General features: G+C 45.7%; 1 protein-coding gene across 13 annotated transcripts in view; it reads right to left on the bottom strand.

The window, feature by feature from the left end:
- Positions 1–2,799: 2,799 nt before the first annotated feature.
- Positions 2,800–22,350, bottom strand: part of SHROOM1 (shroom family member 1) — a 38,715-nt gene continuing 19,164 nt past the window's right edge. For 6 of the 13 annotated variants that reach the window (XM_054841683.1, XM_054841687.1, XM_054841686.1 and 3 more), the window contains 7 exons: positions 12,324–15,189; positions 11,055–11,125; positions 7,100–7,681; positions 6,568–6,721; positions 5,552–5,605; positions 5,066–5,338; positions 2,800–3,386 (listed from right to left, as the gene is read on the bottom strand). In XM_054841683.1, coding sequence (XP_054697658.1) covers positions 3,132–3,386; positions 5,066–5,338; positions 5,552–5,605; positions 6,568–6,721; positions 7,100–7,681; positions 11,055–11,125; positions 12,324–15,083 — 4,149 coding nt within the window. In that variant the 5' untranslated portion in view covers positions 15,084–15,189 and the 3' untranslated portion in view covers positions 2,800–3,131. The other 7 variants (XM_054841684.1, XM_054841680.1, XM_054841688.1 and 4 more) reach the window with 7 other exon arrangements.

Genomic DNA, 22,350 nt, shown 5'->3' with positions numbered 1-22,350 from the left:
CGGGGAGCTGCGTCAACAGCAGCGGTGCTGGCCGGGGTCGGCTGCCGCCGCGCTGCAGCGATGGCAGATGCGCGCGGGTACGTGGGGTTTTGTTCTCACTGTTGCTGCAGGAACCTGTGGAAGGAGGCACTACGGCTGGAGAAGGGAGAGCTTGGGACGGCAGTAGGAAATCTGTTTATAGAGCTCTTCAGGCAGCTTAGGCTGGAAAATGAAGTCTTCTCATGTTATTCCCCAGAATAAAATTAAGGGAGTATCAGCTAAACTGCATGACGTTCTCCTGCAGGTAACGGCTGTGATTTTGAGCAACCAAAGAGCCTTTCGCCAGTCTCAGAGGTACACAGGGCTGCTCCTAGCTATTAAAAAGGACTCTGTGAAGCTCTTAAGATGGGATCAGATTAAATCCTTACTTGCACATCAGACCGTGATTTTAAAAGCCCACATCTAAGTACGTCGGTGTGCCAGGAACGCTGCACTTGGGTCCAGTGTGAACTACCACCATTACCTTGGGCTTGGCCCTGGTAATAAATTGATGAAAAATGATCAGTATCAAAACCGAGACCCACCTGACAATCCAGACCTGCCGGTGCTTTGGAAAGGGGGTTTCTGCTCGCCAGCAAGGAGGTTTCGATGTCATCGCTGCATCCATTTTTCACCTTGCCTGAAATTCACAGTTCTAACAAAGTAACAAGGAGCAAAGATATGTGACTTTTTTTGAAAACAGAGTAAAAGTTATTTCTCATTGTTACTCTTTGAAGCATACCTGAGAATGCCAGTGTGGTAGGAGCAGCAACCGACTTCCCCGTGACATAAAAGACCAAAAAGATAAGAGAAACTAAACAGGCCAGACCCATTCTTCCACTTAAAGGCTTCAATTATCAAACATTTATTTCCAATCAGGTGGATTTTCCTCAAATAGGAATAGTAATAATAGGGTGCAACTTCAAGTCAGGCTTCTCAGATAATGTGAACAGCTCATTTAACATAGCTCATATTTTTTAACTTCTCCATTGATTCCGTTAGCATCACTTCTGTTATTTTAAAGACCATTTTTCATAAGGCAGCTTTCAGATTTAAGTATTAACAGGCTGTATTTATGGCCTTTGAGGACCACTGAGCAGATCTACTCACAGGACCTACAGCGTCTGGCCGTTTTTCCCCAGATATTAAGGCAATAACCGGAGTACACAGGGCAGCCTGGTCACTGCACTCCTGGCCTTACTTGTGTCCAGTGAAACAGTGTTTTCAGCATTAAGCTCTTTTGTTCAGATCACTGGAACAAAATGTTAATATTCACAAAACTACATTTTGCTATATGCTATGCTATATATTTACCGATACTTGGTACGCATCATAAAACTTCCGATACCAAGCCTTTGGAGCCTTACTCAGGGTACTACGTTGTTTCTCTTGAAACGTGATACGAGTACTTCTGCATAAATATGCAAACTTAGAGCAGAACAATGCTTCTCTGTTGGAGTCTGGAGAGCACCTGATGATACACTCCTTTATTCTGAAGACAAGCACAGAGCAGCTGACAGCCTCGGAGTCTGGCAAGCTGTTTGCGCTTTATTGCACCGCCGTGTAACTCCCAGGCCACTTCTCAGTTTGCTCGCGGGGAAGCGCAGCACGCTGTACCCAAATCAGTGCCCTCTTTCAGCAGGCAGAGTGTTGGCAAGTTATCCTTAACAAACCTCGCTCGGGCGTACAGTCGTCTCCTTTCCGTCCGCAGTCATTTCTTGATCACATCATTCGTGCTGCCCGGTGGGCAAACTCAGATGAAGAATGCGATCTGAAGTAAAACGAACCCAAACCGTCAGTTTAAACCCATGTCGATTCCCCATCCTGTGGTTACTGAGAGCTCACGCAATCCCAAAGGAGAAGATGCCTCAGGAGCAGGACGGTTTCTCTCAGTGGTGATGATACTTACTGTAGTCAGGACACGCACCGCTGGTAAAACATCTCCTCGTGTAGCCTACCGTCACGGAACAATGAACATCTATTTTGCCTGTGGAAGAAACCTGCGTTCGATTAGTGGCTGCCTTATTCATGGTCTAGGTATGTAGCTCAGACGGAATCTTCCTCTCACTGAATACTTAAAACCAAATAAACAAAACACACTCAAATTTTAAATACAGCAACATCACTGGTTTGACTCAACACACAACATTAGTCTAAAAGATTTTTGCCGAGGGATTTATATAAAGCCTCATTGAAACTGAATAATTTCCTCTGCTCGTCCCACCTACCTCACTCTGCAGCAGAGCTTTCCCCCCACGTTCAGCACTTCTTCTGCATGCCGACAATTGAAAACTACCTAAAAACAAACCCCTGGAGGTGCTGCTTGCGAAAGGAACATTTTAAAAGCATAGCGAGGACTTTGCAAATGACTGTGCAGGAGTAAGTTCAGAGTTTATCGTTCCCCAAAGCGTTCATTTAAGCTGGCTTCATCACTGACCAGGTCTGTTGGATGCCAATGAGAACCACCCTTTTTTCTGCCCCCCTAAGACCCGCTGCTGATCAGCCTACCGGGATTATGCAGAGCCAGGAAAGACCCATGGATGGCAACTGCCACGAAAGGAAATAATTATTTTCTTCCGTTACAGTGTATTTTTACATATACATATATGTATTTTTTACCTATACATATATGCCATACATATAAACGGCAGAATCGAGTGCAGGAGTTTCACTGAAATGGTCCATAACATTTCCTATGGCTTTGTGCAGTCTCCAATTCAAATTTGAACACCCACATCATTTTTCATTTCAAACACTGAAGCCACCCACATGAGGAAAATATTTGTATGGTTCTTTTATTGAGATTATGTCAATCTGGAAACAGATGGACAGACAACAAGAAGGGGAAATACACGCCAAGTTAATAGGAGCAACGCATCCTATCAGTCATCTCCAAAATGCAGTCTGCTACACACCTAAGATGCTGTCGGTTGGCCCGTCCAAAGGGGAAGGCACGTCCAGCGTGTGCCTAGAGCATCCCCAGAGCAGCTAAGCACTTGTCAGTACTGTGGCACTAACAGGATCGCAAGGATTCACCAAACGGAGCGCGTGGGGATTTCCAGGGAAACGTCCCAAATTACGACGTGTAAAACCGGATGGTCTGTTGGTGGGTGTTAGAGGGGGATGCTTTTCTCAAGATTTTCTAATTGTTCTTCAGAAAATTTAATCTGCTCTTCGAGGTCCTTCTGCTCAATCAGCAAGGAGGTCTTGACTTGAACAAAGCGTCGGTAGTCCTGGAGCTGCTGATCGGTCAGGTATTTGGCAAGGATACCAGAGACCACTCTTTCCCTGCGATCTAGGTTCTCTTTCAGGTCCTTTGCATCTTCCCGCTGTCTAGACAAGAGCTTGTGCCGTTCGTTCAGCGATTGCTAATAGGACGAAAAAACAAAGCAGCACACTATGAAAACTCCTAATTCCTGGCACACTCTAGATCTTCATTTGGAAGCCACAGTCGATTTAGTTTAATTACTTCCTCTTGTGGGCTTTGTGTTCCACATGAGTTTTTTCTCGATTGAATTACTCATTCTTGTGGCTTGTAAGGTAAAGACACCCAGTAAACCCCATCGAGGCTCACTTCTTCCGTGCTGCCCTCAGGAAAACAATCAATATACTCGACAGTGTGGTAATTTTAGAGTATCCTCTATTCATCTTCATTCAATTAGAAGCTCTTTAAGGCACATAGCTCTGTATTTGGCGAGTCACATGTGGTCAGAGCGCCAATGTCATATTCAAAAGATAGCGTGACTTCTGTTAAAAGGTACATGCGATAAAGTAACTTCGATGCAGGCAGTAACTGTTCATCAAAAGCTTCTTTTTAACAAACCCACGCGAATCAAGCCTTGCCTGTTCTATAGGATTTTAATACCTCTCACATTTTAGCTAATTCTTTTTCAGCTGTAATGATTTTCACAGGGATAGCACTGCTGGGCAACGTCCAGTTTCAGGACAGTGTCCATAAATGTACCACGGAGCAACGGTCACCAGCGACACCCTAAAAACGGAGTTTTGCTGGTTTTGCTAACACTGGGGCGATTGCAGCCACTGGGAGACGGTTGTAAAAATGCTGGCACGTAACCCAGTCTTTACTGAGCGTGTTATTCAAATTTTTGAATAAATTATTTTAATGTTTTTAATATGAAGAGTATAAACATAACGCTAAAGAAACAGCAGCCCCCCTGCCAACCACAAAGCTGAAGTCAGTGTGAAATACCGCTCAAAATTATTCGTGTTAACACGACTGACATTTTGGAGCGGGGGTAGATCCTGATTCTCCGTATCACACTGCACGGCAGGACTCTCTTAGCGCCCTTCTGCACGTGAACTACGATAAACCTCTAGAGCTACAGGTCGGCAGCCGCACAGCTCCAGGAAATCCCAGCTTTTCTAACTCTGTGCTTTTCTAATTTCCAAATGAGAGATAACAGCAGGTATTGTATCGATAAAAACGTGTCTAAAAGCAATAAGGACAGCAGGAAAGCATCATTCCTGGGATCAGTTTGGCTTGTCTTCTCTAGCAAAAAAAAAAGCATATTTCAGACTTGAAAAGATTTCCTGGTGATGTGAGACAATTCCTAATTTTCCAGCAAAACTGGCTAGTTGAGTTAAACTACAGGGAATTTTACCTCAAGTTGCGACCACATCTTCTTCCTGCTCGCTGTAGTTAAGACAAGTGAAATATGATTTCAAAGGCAGTAATTACTGCATTGAAATTACCAGTGGGGGAAAAAAAAATAACCAAGGAAAAGCCCTGTGAAGCAGAGGTGTGGAGCTGTTCCACAGGGAGCAGCCCGAGGGTGTCGGACCCTCGCAGGGAGCACCCAGTGCCGAGCTCACCCTGCACTTCGGTTCTCCAGCACGGAACCCAGGGTGCTCCCCAAAGGTCCGCTCTGCGGAGACACAGCCCGTGGCGTGGCACTAAACGCTGGGTGGGATTCGCGAATAATTTACAACTTTTGTTCCGAGCCCGTCAGACAAATGAGGTGAGCGCAGCCCCACCCGGAAAGAAGCGAACAAAGCAAATTAAATACCCTGCTCGCTTCTCACTCACCTTCTCCTCAGCATCCGTATTGCCATCGATCCTCCTCATGGCATTTTGGACTCGGGCGAGGCGGCTGGACAGGCAGAGCAAGAGGCTCACAACCTTCTCCAGGTCCCCGATGAACATCATGTACCGCTCAAACTCGTTGGGCTTGCAGACGTCCCGCACTGTCACCTCCAGCTCCTCGCCTCGCTCGGCGCACTCCCTGGCTTCAGAGAGGACGAGCTCCCTCTCCTCCCACAGGGTCTGCAGCTTTGACCGGAGGCTGGAGATGAGTTCCAGCTGCAAAGGGGGGGGGAAAAATCACAGAAAGCTGTTATTGCCGAAGAAAATCCGTATCATTTCTAGAGAATGGATTTTCCTCACATTGTCTTTGCTAAATTCTGGACTTCTAAAATAATTGTAAGCTCTGGGAAAGAAAAAGGGAAAAAAAGTAAAGATTTCCTAAGCTGCACTTAATTCTCATACTCTGAAAAGCAAATTACTGGTAATCACCTTAACTGGCGATATAATCCCTAGCTCAGAGAGCTTCCACTCAGTCAGAGTGAACTGCAATGAAGATTACAACATGATTACACGCAGTTATGCTCTAAGACACGAACATGAAGTCACAGATCCATTACTAAGCTTTACGAGAACCGACTGGAATTTCATTTATAATATGCACAGAAGAAGTCAGTCCCACGGGTGATTTAAGCAAGCTGCAGCGCCTGGGTAGCGAAGCAAGCGGGGGAGGCTGTTTGATACGGAAACATTGATAGGGAAAAAGGCTCCGAGAGCGGAGCGGGAGAAGAACCCCATCAGCATCTTCGGAAATCAGCCGGTGGCACTGTGACCAGGAGCAGCAGTTGGACGGTGGGTAATGGGGAACGTCACCGCACACACAGCGGGAGGAAGATTGTCATTACCTGGGATGGAGCACGGCCAGCTTTCTACAGGAAAAAATATAATTTAATTCTTCAAAGCTACGTACTGCCCTTCCAAGCTGCCGTATTTCTATCGTAGTCCAGCTATGGCCCAGCCACCTCTGTTCCCTGCACGTACGGAAGGTAACAGGGCACTGCAGCGTGCAGTTCTGCTGCCAGTTCTCTCAGAGTGAAAAACATTTCTCATTTAGGCTGCCAGCTGTAATGAATTTTACAGATTTTGAGACCAGATTTGAGTGTTAAATTGTGAGTCAGCTGCTGCACAGGAGCTGGCCTTGCAAGGAAATGCATAGCCAAGCCTGCGTGCCCGTTCCAGGGAGAGCCCATCCCCATGACCTGCTGAAGATAACTGTGTGGGAGCGGAGACCTGAATCAAACCAGGCAGGGCTTAAATACCGTTTGTGATCAACAGGCCAATTTGCCAGGACTTCACCTACTGGAAAAAATGGATTCGAAGTTATCTGTGAAACGTTATCACTGGGATAAAATTAACGAATAAAAATATCCACAGTAATGTGTGTGTGACATAACAACTTCTCTGTCGTGGTGAAGAAACGGCGGTTCCTCTGATGGTCTTCTACATACTTTCTTAGACGTGATGTCATCCAGGTCGTTTGTGCTGTCTCTGCTCCTGTTCAGGACTCGGTTTCCCTTCGAGGTAGGATCTTTGCTCCTTTGCTTGGCACCGTGTTCAGATTCAGGACGTTCTTCTGTCGCATCTTTACTGCTTTTCCTGCTACTGGAACAGAAAATAAATACCCATGGCAAACACGAGTTTTGTTCTCAAATATTGTGTTCATGGTTTTATCCACCTTGACTTCAGACTCACTCTCCTCTCTTCTCACAGCAGCAATTTTTCTAATTTTTTGACAGATACAGAGCAAAAGATTTGCAGCCCAGGTTTGTCACAGCCTGTTTTAGTAAGGTACCATTGAACCACATTTCTTCTGTCATATACCCACAGCCTCAGGTATTTCTTGACATATGAATCAGAAAGCTAAAATATTTTGCTAATGAAACAAAAATAAAAAAATATGCTCAAGTCATCTTACTACTAGTATGACATTCATAGTCTAAAATAGCTTAAAATACTAGGTAATTGGTTTTGTCTACTTACTCATTCTCCTGCGCATGCCGTACGTCTCCCTTTTTTCTGTGTGATTTATCCAGCATGGAAATGTTAACGGGAAACAGACCCTCCATCAGGTCTAGAGCAGTTTTTCTAGCAGGATGAGGCATGAGAACATCAACCAGAGAACTGTCTTTGGCAATGATCTCCATAGCAAGCTCTTCGTATCGCTGGTCTTCAGGAGACTGCAGTCTCCTTCGGGGCGGATCTGTCTCTCTCTCGGCGAGAACATCATCTCGGCTACTGTGCACGGACGTGTCCTTTGCAACTAAACCTTGGGCTGTGTCTCTGTCTCCTTGGTGAGGCTGAGCTAACACCGTGTGGCAGGACGTTACTTGCTCCTGAGGAGCTGCAGCCTGCTGCTCTGGACACTTTATTAGAGCATTGCCATTCAGAGATGTAGTTCTGCATTCCTCCTCCACCCGAGCATCCTCCTTGCTTCCGCTTCTTGGGATAGGAATAGAGGTTTCAGGAGTCAGCTCCTTACTATCCTCACAACGTGCACGTCCAATTATGTCGTTGTCTTTGTATTCAGGATTCTTGCATCCATCTTTCTCGGGATCACGGAAACTATGAGAAAACAGACACTTCTTTTTATTTCAGATACTTCCTCTAAAATAGACATTTTTGCAGAGTGTTTAAGCAGCTACAGGTAAATGTCATTATCTTTCCAGCTTCCTCTTTTTATTAAAGTTTTTAAAATTCAGGTTCCTTAATACCTATTTGCTTGGGAAAAAAAGAGAGTATATAAAATGTGTAGCTGCACCACTCTACGCGATTTGAATCCCCATTCAATTTCTCATTTTCTAATTATGACCCACACGCACGTTTCCTGAAATAAGCCTGTGGTAAAGCGTGCCCGGAAACGCCACGCTGATGCTATTTCAGAAATGGATGACAAGCGCGCAGCCATCCCCCCAGCCTTGCTGAGCACCGTGCCAACGGGACGAGACGCTGGCGGGGACCGGGGCTTGCCAAGACCTTTCTCAGGCCACATCTGGGCACCACCTGGCAGTAACGGAGGAGGACGATTTGCACTTTGCGTTTTCCTCCACCAGCCCTCTTGTAACAGCCTCTGTATTGCAAGAGAGCAAATCTTTACTGTCTTGGTCCTTACACCTTCTTATTTCTATAGCGAGAATGTTTCAGCCCAAGAGTGAGAACCGGTTTGATGCTGTCACCATCTCCTGTGCGTCACTTCTCAGTCCTTCTTAGAGAAGACATCTAGTGCTTCCTTCTCTTTAGGCAAACCAAAGGCCAACACAGAGGAAAGGCTGTTCATCTGCGGCTTCTGTTTTGAAATGGCCACTAGACTTAAGTAAAAGTTTTATTAAATCCTTTCAGTTAACCATTTTGCGATCAAACTTCTACCTCTGAGTTCGCCGATGCATGTCTGACCCAGCGCTTTGACTTTTCTGATGCATCACTTCAGAAGAAACTTTGATGGAAAAAGCTACTTGCAGAATAAGTAGACGTGTAATTTAAAAATACACTTTGAGACAGAATTTGCAAGAATATAGGGGCACTGTTGAACAAGTATGCATAGAACATCTTCTGCAGTCACTGATGTTCATATATACATCCATGTAACTGCTTGTGAAAGTAGTCGGTGCATCTGGATATAGAAATATTATTGTATTAATTGTGACTGAGTGAACAAACCTGTTTTTTCCTCTAGCAGTATTTTTCATAACCTAGCAGCATTATGAGGGGACAGCAGAGAGGAAAGCTAGAGGGATTAGATGGAAAGAAGATTTATAAGCCCCGATTTAACTACGTTAACCTGACATATGAGCGTCAATGTTGTAGGCACAAAGCAAAAATCTCCTCCCTGAAAACAGGTATAGAGAGTTCACTGCAGGTTTTGTCCGCCCCTTTCTCTAATGTCCCATGTGAAAACAACGCTGCTGGAAGAGAACCGGTCCCTCCCTCCCCTGACGGTCCTAATGAACCCTGTCTATGGATGGTGTGAATCCTTCCACGCTGTACGTGGAGATATGAAGGTTGGCATTTTCTTTTCTGGAGGAGAGCAGGGCAGCGGAGAGCGACGATGAGACTCAACGCCTAACGGCAGAGGCTGCAGTACCCCCACTGAAGATGATACACAGAGTAGCTTCAAGAAAATGCCAGCAGATTTTTGTCGTGCTAGGAAAGCTTCCACGTGCTTGGACCTTTGTATTTAATCCCACGAGCCCCACGCTGTTTCCCGACGCAGATGTGGGGCTCTGTGGAGAGCGTGGATGGTTTGCAGCTGAGCTGCGCTGACCCGGCTCAGGCAGGCGCTGCCGAGACACAAAGCTTTTCGCGTGGCCAAACTGAGCTGTGGCTCGGCGACGAAAGGCTTACTGTTTCTGAAATGCCATCTTCTCCCATAACTTCCCTTCTTCCAGGTCTGCAGACCCTCTGCGTGTCGGCTTTAACACAGCCTTTTTAGCAGTTCATCAAAAAAGGGAAGTCAGCTTGGCAAAGGGAAATTTAGTCATAGATAGTGACTAATAGCGTCACTTAGATACAGTTGTTATGTGCACCTTTTCACTGCAATTAAAAACAAAAACTTCATTTGACCTTGACTTGAACCACCTGGTTCTGGTGATTTAGTGACACCCCCAGTGCTGGAAAAGCCTTTCCATCGAAAAGGTGCTAAAAATGCCCCCCGTAAAACACCACGGCATCGCAGCGTGATGCTGTACTGCGATACCTGCGTTAATGTGATGATGATGCAGTATTGTGATCATGGACTGACAAACGTTTCTGGAATGACCGATGATGAAAAGGAGAGATACAGACACCCAAGAAAATCACCGCAAACATTGCCGGGCCTTATTCTTACTTGTTCTCAGCAAAACAAACCATCTGCAGCAGTTATCATGGAAAACAGACATCATCAGCAGAAACTACCTCAAAATTGTCTTGTGCAATTGGATGGATGCAAAATAGGCATAAGAATGTCCTCAGGCTTTTTTTCCACTAACCCACGGACACTATCGTGTGGGCAATGATCGCAGCTCGCTCTTCCTGCTGGTCCCAGTCGGAACTTTTATTTCAGTAATTACTACGGCACACGCGCCCAGTTTAGCCTGGGTTTTCTACCACAGCTCAGCAGCACTTCGTCGTGGAGGAAAACAAAGAGGAAAAAGTGAGACACAACTGTAACAGAATGAAACCTGTACTTACAGCTCTTTCCCAAAGATGATCATCTAAATTAATTACTAATGAAACCAGTTCTGGATTCTCATCTTTTCTTACTTAGTACCTGTTATAGAGCTATGACCACATACGTTTCTGATGTTCCTGTTCCGTCCAGAACTTCCAGTGACCTGCTAAGCCTCTTAACTAAACTAGGAAATTCAAGAAAAACTTCAAAATCTTACTAAAAATACAATATTTTTTTTTTCTAAGATAATCAAGCCTCCAGAAACCATTGGGATCTTTGGAAATTCTATTCCTACCCAAGTGTCAGCGTCGCTGCCTTGTTGAGACAAAGTTCAGATCTTTTTCTCCCGACGCTCCTCAAACAAGCAAAACAAACAGGGAGAGTTAACATACAAACTTTCCAGTTAGCTACGCGTAAACGGCACAGTATTTTCTTTCCTTCAAAGAGCCACACCAAAAGCCCCTGTTACACCACTCTGCGCACACACATCTTCCACACCCGAGCTGTCGCAGATGCCGTTTTCGCCGGAGCTCAGCTGAGGGAGCTGTGCTCTCAGATATCTGAAGGAGAGCGGCTGCCGCAGGGAGAGCGGCTCAGGTACGCTCTGCTCTTTCCACTTTTGCTCCACGCAGTAGCTATGATTTTTAAAGACTGTCCTGAAATGAAACAACTAGCAGAGCGGATGAAGATTCCCGTACGGCTAACGAGGGATCCCAAGAGACGAGGGCAGAAGCAGACAGCCGGAGTTCACGCAGCTTGGACGTAGGCTCGACCTAGGCGCAGCCTTACCTGGGGGTACCGAGGCAGCTCTCGCAACGCCGCGACGGTGCCGCTGCCCCACCGGCACATCTGGAAGTGTCCTGGAAATGAAAACAGCACACTGGGACGAGCAGCATTTTCAGGTTAGGCAGCTGTTTAGTTTGACTCCCGCGTTTGTTATCCCCAGAAACAGAAGCCAACAGTAGATCTCTGAGCAGGTACACAAGGGTTTCATTTCTGAGTGTGTCTACTTCCTTTTATTAATGAAAAGGCTAGTATGCTCTTCCTAGGTAGCATCCATCTCTTTTTTTCCTAGAAAACCGAAGAACAGCTAGCAACAAAATACATACTCCACTCTCACAACAATTCAGAAAGCAGGCAGCGCTCGTGGAAGTTTGTCAGCCTCTGCAGTTGGGTAATTTTAGTAATATGTTAGATTAGTTATTTTCTAACCCTTTTATCTTCTTTATTCTCCTTGACAACAATATCGACAGCTACCGTCCTTCAAATTCAGGAGCCAAAAAGGTTGGTCATTTATAAAAATCTCTCTACCGTAACCCTTTCTGGGACAGCGATCTAACGTAGCTGCCGTAGTCAACAGCGGTGACTGCTGAAACGCAAGCAGCAGCACCCCGCGCGCGGCACGCGCTCTCCGCAAACGTGATGTCTGAGCGCAGACCCCGCGCACGCCCCTCCGTAGCTCTGGAAGGGACCCTCACGCGCCGGGCGATGGCCAGCCCTCGAGCAGAGCCTACGGCGGCGCTTGCAGAGCGTGTTACTGAGGCGGACGCTCCTCATCTCCCCTGCCTTCACCTCCGCGCTTGCCGAACGACAACAAGCGACTCTGCCCAAGCCGAGTATGCATTTCAGTCAGCTGTTCCGAAGTCTCCGTTCTTATGCAATTCTTAAAACTTTTCACATTAAAGAGCACCTCGTTTGTCTGCAATACTTTCTCACAAAATACTTTTCAGGAATAATGAATTGTCATCATCAAACAGAAATACATAACATGTTAAAATTGGTAGCACTTCTTTCAGGAGCCCCCCAAATTATTTCTCCTGCACACTGCAAAGCAAACCATGCATTTTGCTTTGAAACAGCTACACAGCACTTCCTATAGATTAAGCAAATGTGGCTTTCCTCCCCCTTCTATCATCTCCCTACTACACGCTCAACAAATAAAGTCCTAATTCCCCAATTGTGATGCTCAGCAGTTTTTCCTGTGAATAGTCCCACAGTTCTCTAAAGCAGTCATGAGTTGGATTCAAACCATAATTATTATCTTAGCATCGTTCTTACCTGCGTGGAAGGAGGAGTCGATTTGGATCTCTCAGGAGCTCTCCCAGATGCAGGATCACCCACCTGCGGGAGACTTTCAGCGGATGCACACTTGCCGGTGCAGCTCCCGTCCGCTTTGCCGGGAGACGGGTCGTGCTTCGCGGTGGCTGTGCCAGCAGCAGCGGAGCTGGGATCGCACCTGCTGGTCACGCTCAGCGGGGGAACAAAAGCCAAAGGAGGAAAAACATCTGGCGATTTTTCTTTAGAGAGAACTTGGCAGGAAACCTCATTGTTTTGCACCTTCCTGCTCCCGTTTGGATTGGGAACCTTGCCAGGAGGCCATTTGGGATGCGACAGCCTCGTCTGCAGGGGCGGCTTATGCAGCGGGAGGTGGTGTGAACTACCTGGTCTTTGATTAATCTTTCGTTCCATGTATTCAATAAGCGCAGTATGCTGGATTTGTTTCAGCTCCGTCCTGGAGATACTTGAACTGGAAAGTGCCCTCCCTCTGTTTTCCAGCGTCTTTCTCCTAGCCGCCACTGTATCCTGCTCAGCGGTTTCATCCCTGACTTGACTCCATGAAACTTCCTTATCTGCCAGCTGATCGAGTTTCTCAGGCTCAGAATAACACAGTTTCTTTTGCTCCTTTGCTACCCTTTTCCTTCGCCCTATTTGACCTATTTGTGGCCTCTTAATTTCTTCATCTCTGCTGAAACTTTCCAAGGATTCTAGGTGACAAGGGGAACAAGGAACAGGTTTGGCATCCTCGCTTGCACTGGATAATGAGAAAGACCTAAGGTGTTCGATTGAAGGCCTTTTAGAGGGTTTCTGTCTCAGTCTAATGGGCAAACTCATCTGTAAGTCTTTTCTTTTAAAGGACGTTTCTCTCAGAACCTTTTTTTGAGCCACTTTAAGTTTCTCTCTATAGTCGTTCTTGAAACTCTCATCCGTGGATGAAACAGGACTGCCGAGAATGAGATCTTCAGCCTCAAGCAGATCATCAGCAATGCACCGATGGCGGTGGTCGGTCCTTTGAAGCTGATTGCCTTCCCTTTGTATCTCTAGGCACCGCGCTGAGGCAGAGTAGCTGCTTGCTGGAAATTCCTTTGGTGAGCTCCTTGAGTCCTCTTGACATTGGGTGAGCTTGTTGGGGTGCAGGATATTGGTGGTTTTCCCCCCAGAAAGATAGTAAAGCATCGGAGTCGTCTGCCTGGTTATTTGTTCAGCAGCAAGATCATCCCGAAACTGTCTGAAGAGCTGTTTTTGAGAGTCAGGTTGATATCTCTGAACAGGAGGTTCCTCTTGCTCTAGATGCGTGCTGAGGTCAGGACTGCTGTTATTAGCCTGTTTGTCTTTCTGGACTTCACGTGAAAACCGAGATGTGGAATCTTCCTTTGGTCTGAAACAAGACATTTGGCTAGTATTATCACAGCATTGCTCCTTTCCCTGCTCTGGCTCCTCACAGCGAGCGCGCTCCACTTCTACAGTATCGTAGCTGCAGGACAGGGACGGTCTCTGCGTTTTGGTTTGCTGATTCAGGAGCGGTTCCCTAACATCACTCCCTATTTTTCCTTCAGAGTCATAGCACTGATTTCCATCGGTACAACTGTTCAGCTTCCTGGAAGCATTTTTTATTAGAAGAACATTCTCCACGTATTTTAGGTCACGACTGTCCTCAAACACATCTTGATCCAAGTCTGAACGCACCTCGGCACGGAGCGGGCACTGTTGGCTGGGTTCTGGCGCCGCGCTTTGCAGATCTGCTTCTCTGAAAGTTGGCTTACGCACGCCACAGGGATACTGTTTGTCTTCTCGTGTATCATTAACAGTGCCAGGGCTGGTATGCACTGCGTGATAGGACCGGGAGTTCATCTCTTCAGGAATTTTATAAGCGTGACTTGAATTATAAGCAGAAAGTATTTTAGGGACATTAGCCACAGAGTCAGTCTTTAAATATTCCTGAAAAATGAATGAAGAAGGTCTGCTGAAAATGTGTGGATTGCTTCTCTTTAGAGGTTGCTGGGGTGGGCTCCACTCTCCATTGTCCTCTGTCTTTAACCCCTGAATTTTTGATGTAGATACCTCATTTGCAGAATCAGAAGAAAGGCCCTTATTTTCCAGAGTCTTTCTCCTAGCAGCCACTATATCTTGCTCAGTAATTTCATCCCCATGTTGACTCCACAGTGCATCCCTATCTGCTAGGTGACTGTCCTGCACGCAAGGAGCTGGCTGCACACTACGCTCACCGTGACCTCCAGCGTTGTGTCTCCCTCTTGAGTTTTCAAAGTGTCGAGTGACTTTATAGCTATCGAGCCGCGTGGGAGGAGAAGGTGGAGGTGCAGCCAGAGGCTGATTCCAAGTCCCTTGGGTAGGAGTGCTTCCACAGCGTTCAGCGAGGCTGGTGCTGTGAGAGTGATTATGGATGCTCAGGTCTGGTGCCTTGTTCGGATGCAGGCATCTGAGGTCAGTTGCTGCACTGAGATTATAAATACCTCTTACATATTCCGAGTCCATGTACGGTACCTGCTCTGGGGGCAAGCAGCAGTTTTCACCATAGCAAGATGGGCTGGGATACTCTGGAACATTTGATCCCCCTGAGAAAGAGCTGTAAGCAGAGTCTACTCTTCCAGGGAGGTGCAAGAGATGGTCTACACTGCTGATCGACTTCACCGGCGAAAGACGATTACCATTTTTAGGAGAGGTCACAGGCTCTACCAGCTCTCCAATTCTGCCACCTTGCCTGTGAGTCCATCTTTCTATCTCATTCCCAGACGAAGCCATGTTGTAGCATTTCCGGAAATCAAAGTCTTGTTAAACGTCCACAAATCGGTTGTTAGAAAAAGCACATTTTTCTCTGTTGTCACATTCCAATAATATCTAAAGGATCCTAAGAAGAAAGAGAAACATGTGAAAAAGACTCAGTGGGAGGATTCTGATTGCACCTGGGGAGATCGGGCAGCGAGCATTGCACACGTACTCAAGATGAGAACCTGAAAATAGTATTTAGAGCAGCCAGAAGTTTCTGGCTTCAGTAATTATCAGGATCTTGGAACGATCATTTCTTCTATCGCAAACAGAGCAACTAAGTCTTTAATAACAAGAGTTCTCTAGATCTTCATTACATCTAAAAGACTATACATACAATTAGAAGATGCCCTCTCATTATGATTGCAAAATATCAAGGGCCAGAGTCAAAACTAGTTTATGAATCTGCCTAGAAATAAATCTGAGAGGTTGAAAATCCCAGCTCAGATGCTGCCTAATCCTGGAGGTGCTTAAATACAACACGCGCCTGGCTGGTTGAAGTTTCAAAGCGACTCCGAGTTGTGCTTCCAAAACCGCTCACAACTGCGGATCGGTGCGTCGCTCTCATTTGTACGGATCTAAGCAGCACGGGGGGCTGCAACTACACAACTGCAATGACATCACACAAAGCGTGCCCCAAACCCCACCAGTGCCTCCACGTTTCCTTTCAGAAAATCTCAGAGAGATGTGAACACACGGACATTCGGTTGGACACATCAGTGCCCCATGGATAACTGTACCGAACAAGCAGTGCACAGATTAACCCAGAAGAATTATCAAATAGGAAGAAATCATGATTATAATCAGTCTTATCAGGCTTCTCCCCACTCCTTAAAGGTTTACGTTGTTTCTTAAAGAAGCAAGAACCAAATCACACTTTATTTCATGAACACGATAAAAATGGTTTGTCATTTACGTGAGCTTCCATGCCACGTCCATCTGTGCTCAAAAAAGCGCATCTTGGAAAACCTTTCCCAGAGGCTTATAGAAAGTGGCTTGATGAGAGATCGATAGAGTATCTCGATGAGAGATTCTGCTGTCAGTAACAAATCACAGATTTTTAAAAGACAGCCAAATATTTTTACGGCTGATGCTAAGAACTCCCCTGCAAACTTACCAAATGTACTAGAAAAAAAGCACCAGCTTAGAGCTCATGTACGACAAATGCACAATTCTTGCAGAGTCTAGAAAACAGCCTGTGATTATCGGCAGCACTTGACGTTCGCTCTGAGTGTTACGCATGACGCAGGTTTAGTTTAACAAATGCGATCTCTACAGGCAGCCCGCTTCACGGGCCAAGAGAAGACACGGAGGAGATGGTCGCACTAACAGTGTGACCCCCTCACCCACCTTGGCCAGCTTTGAACCCCTGACACACTCACCGGCAGCACGAGCCCCTAATAAGTGACCTTGTTTAGTCATTCTCACTTAAACCAGTTCTAAAGACTTATTAGTCCTTAGAAGAAAGCAAACAAACAGCCTTGAAAACCTTCGGTGACAAGCTGCTCCAGTGACACGCCTTCTGAGGAGATGCAAACTGTTTCCAAATCCTACCAGAATATTACGTGGCTGATTTCTTCAAAAAGATTGAACTCACCAGACCTTAATCTGCCATTCCCAATGCTGCGCTTCTGCCGCGGGGCTTCATAAAGCTGGTAGAAAGAGAGGTTTCAGGGGTCACGTTGCTGTTTAATCAAAAAACTTCACATTCCTGCCTTGTTTCAAAGACAGTCCTGGTACCATTCATTTTGAGCCAAAGGAAGAGAAGGATAGGAGCCAAAATACACAAGTTAATCTACGAAGGAAACTTGGGCCGGTGGGGCACAGAAAATGAACTAACTAGTTTCTGGGAAATGAAAATGGCATAACACTGCGCAGTGGGAATTTCTGCTGGGCTTTTTTTGAAATTTCAGTAAGAAACCGACTCAAGGACGCCTGGAGAAGTTCTCTCTCTTTAGAGATGATCTAAAATGCAGCTGTGAAATTTAATTGTCTATCCCTGAATAACAGGGTCACATAGGAAACACAAAGCATCAATGGTTGATGACGACATTCCCCATCCTTTTCACCGTGGTGTACCGAAGAATTTAAAAAAATAAAAACCTTTGCTATCTGGTGAAAGGAAAACCTTGGATTTTGTGAAGCTACAGAGAAAGAAAAGCAGCCAAGAGAACGATTGCCCTGACACTAAAAGCAGAATCAGACCATACCACAGTTGCCATCACACCGGTGTTCGTTAAATGACCACACTGGAAACCTGGACCCCCACAGCGACTGCTGGGTTTCGCTGAGCTGCACAAGGCTTGGTGGTCTCTGGAGGTGCTGGGAGCTGCACAGGATCAAACCCCGTGGGAGCCACATTCCACAAGAGAACCAGAAGGCAGATGCCTCTGTCATTCTTATCTCCATTTTTTTTTTTAATAAAAATTTTATTCCAGTGGAACTTCTCCAAGCAGCTCCGCTACTCGACTGTTGCTATTAATAGACCGAGCCAAGTCTGTCTGGGATGGGCTGGCACTGTTCCACTGAAGTTAATAGAGCCACCTTGATTTACAACGAGAATTTGGCTCTAACTCTTCACGCTTACATGTAGAATCTAAATAACAGTTGTGCTCCGGTTCATGCGTATCAATGAAAGTACTCTCTTGGTTTCCTACACCAGTGTTCCCCAAAACGTCTTTTCCCCCATTATTTCAAGCTACCTATTTGTGATTTACAGTGAGGTCAGCAACATAGTGTGAAGAATTTTTGCCTCAGGTTTTTATGATGATGCCAGAAATCATAGGAAATACACTTTCAGTACCTAGAAGACTGAGGTCAGAACATCGGACTTGGAAACAGCAGCAGCGAGCCCCGAGTCCCTGTTTGCGCCGGGTGCAGGAGGACACCGCAGCTCGTAGGACGTTCGTTCCCTCCCGCGCGGTCTCTCCGTCGCCTGTCTGAAGCCACCTCCAGCCCTTCAATCTGCTCCGCGGAGAAGTGCCAGACAAGCAAGAGGACTTTTCCCCCCCACTGGGTGCCCTCTGGTCCCGCTCTTGCCACGGCTCGCGTTTTGCATACCTGTTTTGCTTAAGATCAAGTTTGCAATTTCACATCCTTGAAGTGACAGAAAAAATATAAGAATTGAAGTAAAATACTGAAGAACAGTAACATACTCCAGAAGTCTCTGCTAAAATTTAAGTAATACGATAATGACACACATCTTTGGGAAAATCTATCCTGTTTCTTTGGGGAAGATGTTTCCTAAACCCTGGAAGCAGAACTGTTGATCTCCATGTGTTTAAAGAACTGTGTGAAAACTGCCTTCTCTTTCACATGGAAAAGAAAAACAATAATATACTTAAAACTCAACTGCCATTAACAATGATGTCGTCGTTCTCCTCAGCCGGTAGGTAGGAGAGCACCCTCATGGTCTACACTGTCTCTGGGTCTTAGAAATGCCCTGGCGAGGCTGTAACACAACGTGCGCGTTCCAGACAGACTCGCAATATTTTCATTGTAAACCTCTGTAAGCAAAAAGAAAAACGTTAGGTTAAAAGTATTTGAGAACTAAGGACACCAGAAGATGAAGGGAAGCGTATTAACAGTGTGTCACTCCATGCCCAAGGAAGAAATAAAGCCACTAACAACCTATTAAGATCCAAAGTTTTGCTTCTGTGTTTTGTTTTTTGGTTTTGTCTGTTTGGGTTTTTTGGGGGGTTTTTGGTTTTTTTTAAAGGCTAATGACTTCCGTCCACTTATTTATTATATTTACTCCAGCACCACCTAGGAAAACCCACACAGGGCACAGCCCTCTATGCAAAGCAGTTTGCAAAAATAAACCACGCACTCCTTGCTCTGTAGAGCTGACGGACTAGACAGATGAGATGAACAACAGCGTGGAAGAGGAACAGGGACGGGACTTGCCTAATGCTTCACAGCAGGCTGATGGCCGCGGAAGAACAAAACCCAGATGACACAGGACGCTGTGTACACCAGGCTGGGCTGTCTCTGGGCTAAGACGATGATGTCTTACGTCTCAAAACAAGATTTGTTCCAAGTTTCCACTATAATAATAATAAATTAAATAGTAGTGGTAAGGCAGTGCCAGGAAATTCACGTCACAGCCCATGCTGTACGTTTTCTCAGCTCGGGTACCAGTGCTCACACTAAAACTTCTTCACCCAACCATTTATCAAAGCCAGCCCCCGAGCATTCAGTGCAGGTCTGAGTCCTGCTGAAGTCTCCAGTCCCTCACGGCCCGCTGTTAAAATACCAGTCATCACCTCAACCTCTTAATTCTAGGGAAAGGTGGTTTGTATTGCACAACTTGAATTCCTTGCAACCAACTTAGTAGGTCAAAGCCTCATGTCTCCAGCAAATTAAGTCTGTACAGAGAAAACTCAGCGACTCCAGACTGCAGTCAATTAACAAGTTACGCATCTTTTAAGGGCAAGCTTTCCTCTACCTCCGGCTTGTTCATGTTTGGCCTCATTAGATTGTGTTAGGTGCTGCTCATTAATCCCCAGCTCACCTGCAGTTACATACGATGCTCGCCCAAACAGCGTCACCCATCTGAAACGCAGGTATTTTCCTTACCAAGTCTCTGGTTTATCCTCAGCAGCCCAGGACAAACCGCCCCCGGCACTGAACACAGCCACGCGGTACGTTTGTTTACTTGTGCAGTTCCCTTAAAATTTCCCAACACAATCTTTCCTTCAGAGAAACAAGAATGAGCATTTTTCTTAATAAACACAAGCAGAGTTCAAACCTTTTGAGACTGGGCTGGTGGTGTTTATGGGTGAGGAATTGTAACTTTGGAAAACCAAGCAGGATTTCTCCTCCAAAGCGCTCCGGAGACGAAGGCAACACCCCGCTAACATGTTGGCATGTTTCTGTAAAAGCGCCCTTTCTGCACAAATGGTTCCATGGAAATAAAGGGGGAAAACTCAGCTATTAATCCGTATCAAACTACAACACGCAACCGTTCTCCAAGCAGCGAGCATAAGTGTGGGAAATGCAAAGCAAACACTGTGACCGACCAACCTACCAATATTATGTCATGTACATGTCTGTGAATGACCTGTTTCTTATCAAAGGGTAAACACCTGATGTAAATATTAGCTGAAATTCTTCAGATTCCAATCAGTTGCACAATCTGCGGCACTGACCCATCTGCTTCACAGACCATGGGATCTAGTTGCTACCCAAAATAGCATCGGCGAGACTCCCGCTTTAGCAGGCAGTCTTACTGGCCGTCCCAGGGAAGCCCAGAGAGCCCCAGATCCTGGGGAAGGCAAGCGCAGAGCCGCTGGTATCACAGGCACCTTCGGCAGGTCATCGCTCGGTGATCTAGCACCGGTTCCCAGATCTCCACCCACATCTTCCTGGACAGAAATCTATGCACATGCACAACACGGCTGCATTCTCAGTGACTGTATTTCTGAGACATGAGATGTCTGGAAATGAGAGCTGCTCCTTTGACCAGACTCTGAAATATCCAGAAATTCCAGACAAATGTCTGAAGTCTTCAAATTCCGTCACTTCACGTGACTGTTGAAAGGGTGAGAGAAATGGGAGGGTACAACACCCAGGAAAGTGCCTGGCTGACCATCTTTGTGCCCAGCATCTCTGAAAGTCACTGTTTTTCTCTTAGCTGCTTCTTTTTTCCTTTTTTCCCCCTTTTTTAAAAAAATCAAAACATTCCCTTTATTTTTTTCTAGCTTATAATCAACAATTTTGTCTCCTAGGACTTTTAGGTTTCAAGCAGGAAAGCAAACGTATCAGATGACATCTCCTTTAGATGACTGGAAAACACACGTTCTGCTAATCCGCATTTTTCTTGCAAAGATTTCTGAAGACTCTAAAACCCAGATTTCTCATTTAGTGCAATTCCAGAACTACCATGCAGGTAACGGTTGCCAAGGATATCACACATCAAAACCCAAGGACAAACTTTAAGTTTGGCTTACGCAGCCCAGTGGGAGACTTACCCTGCTACTGAGAGCCAGGGAAAGTCGAAGTGTCAGACATTCTCAAAACAGAGCCTACGTGGGATTTCCATGAGGTTTATGCCTCGTGTGCACAGAAATAAATTTCACCATACTTTGACGAATGTAAACATTTCCAGTAAAAACCACAGATATAGGCTTAAGGCTTTCTGGAGCTATGAAAGCGTCTTGAATAATTTAGAGGAGGATGAAAATAATAATGCATCTCAATATCCCTTTTTTTTTGGGGGGGGATGGGGATAAATCTTCAAAACTTCCTTACCCGGCTGTGCCTAGCTCTTGAGAGAAGGAATAGATTCCTCCTGACCAGTGTGGGAGCTTTGCTGGAGCCACCACGCCAGAACTGATCCGTCCTACACCTTCCCCGGTCATTTCCCATACAGCGATGGCATCTCACTGCTGGACGCGAACGTTTGGCATTTCAATAACGTGCACACTTGGCTGGCGAAAAGCTGTGGCCCAAATAAAACGCGTTTGGACCCGAGAACCATGGTCCGATCTCTGGCCGAGGATTTAATGAGGAAGATCAGGTTTGGCAAGTCTTCACAGCCCTGCGAGAGACCTTTTCTGAGCGCCCAACAGAGTCTGACCTTTTAATTAGAGCAGTCACCCGCCACATACTTCTCCATTGTCCTTGAATTCCCTGACTTCCCTTATTCAGCCTCAAAAATTTCTCTTGGCTTCCATCATCATTACTCCCTAATCTACTGAACACCAAACACATAGTTTTGTTTCTACCTCTGAAAGCACGTCTCAAAAAATGCTTTTGCCAGAATCACAGCTTCATCCCAAACATATGCACGATTTCTTTCCAATCGTTTCCATTTCATCCCTTCTTACTTCATCACAATTTTCCTTCTTTCTTTTTTAAATCTAATCAAGGTCATTCGATGCCATAAATTTGCAATCCATACTGCTTTTACAGGCTATAAGAACAGACGCAAAAATATCCAAGAGCATTAAAGAATTACAGACTCTAAAGAACTCAAAATGTCAGAAAGAGAAAAAACCTGTCTTTAGAATTAGTATATATTATCCAGTACCCAGAAGAAAATTCAAAGTAAAAAGTCTTCATTGGTCTCCAACCTCTCCCAACAAGTTTAGGAAGAAGCTTCTCTTCAAGGACAGAAAACTACTTTCCACCCCCCAACTTGACTCAGGACAAATAGAGAGGCAAGAAATCCCAAAGAGATCAGAGTCAGAGCACTGCTTTCCCCCCATGGATAAACCATCGTATTTTAACAGATAGCAAG

This window comes from Grus americana, chromosome 14 (assembly GCF_028858705.1).
Source record: "Grus americana isolate bGruAme1 chromosome 14, bGruAme1.mat, whole genome shotgun sequence".
Classification (NCBI taxonomy): domain Eukaryota; kingdom Metazoa; phylum Chordata; class Aves; order Gruiformes; family Gruidae; genus Grus; species Grus americana.
The sequence above is the reverse complement of the archived record's forward strand: the minus strand, read 5'-3'. Positions and strand labels throughout refer to the sequence as shown.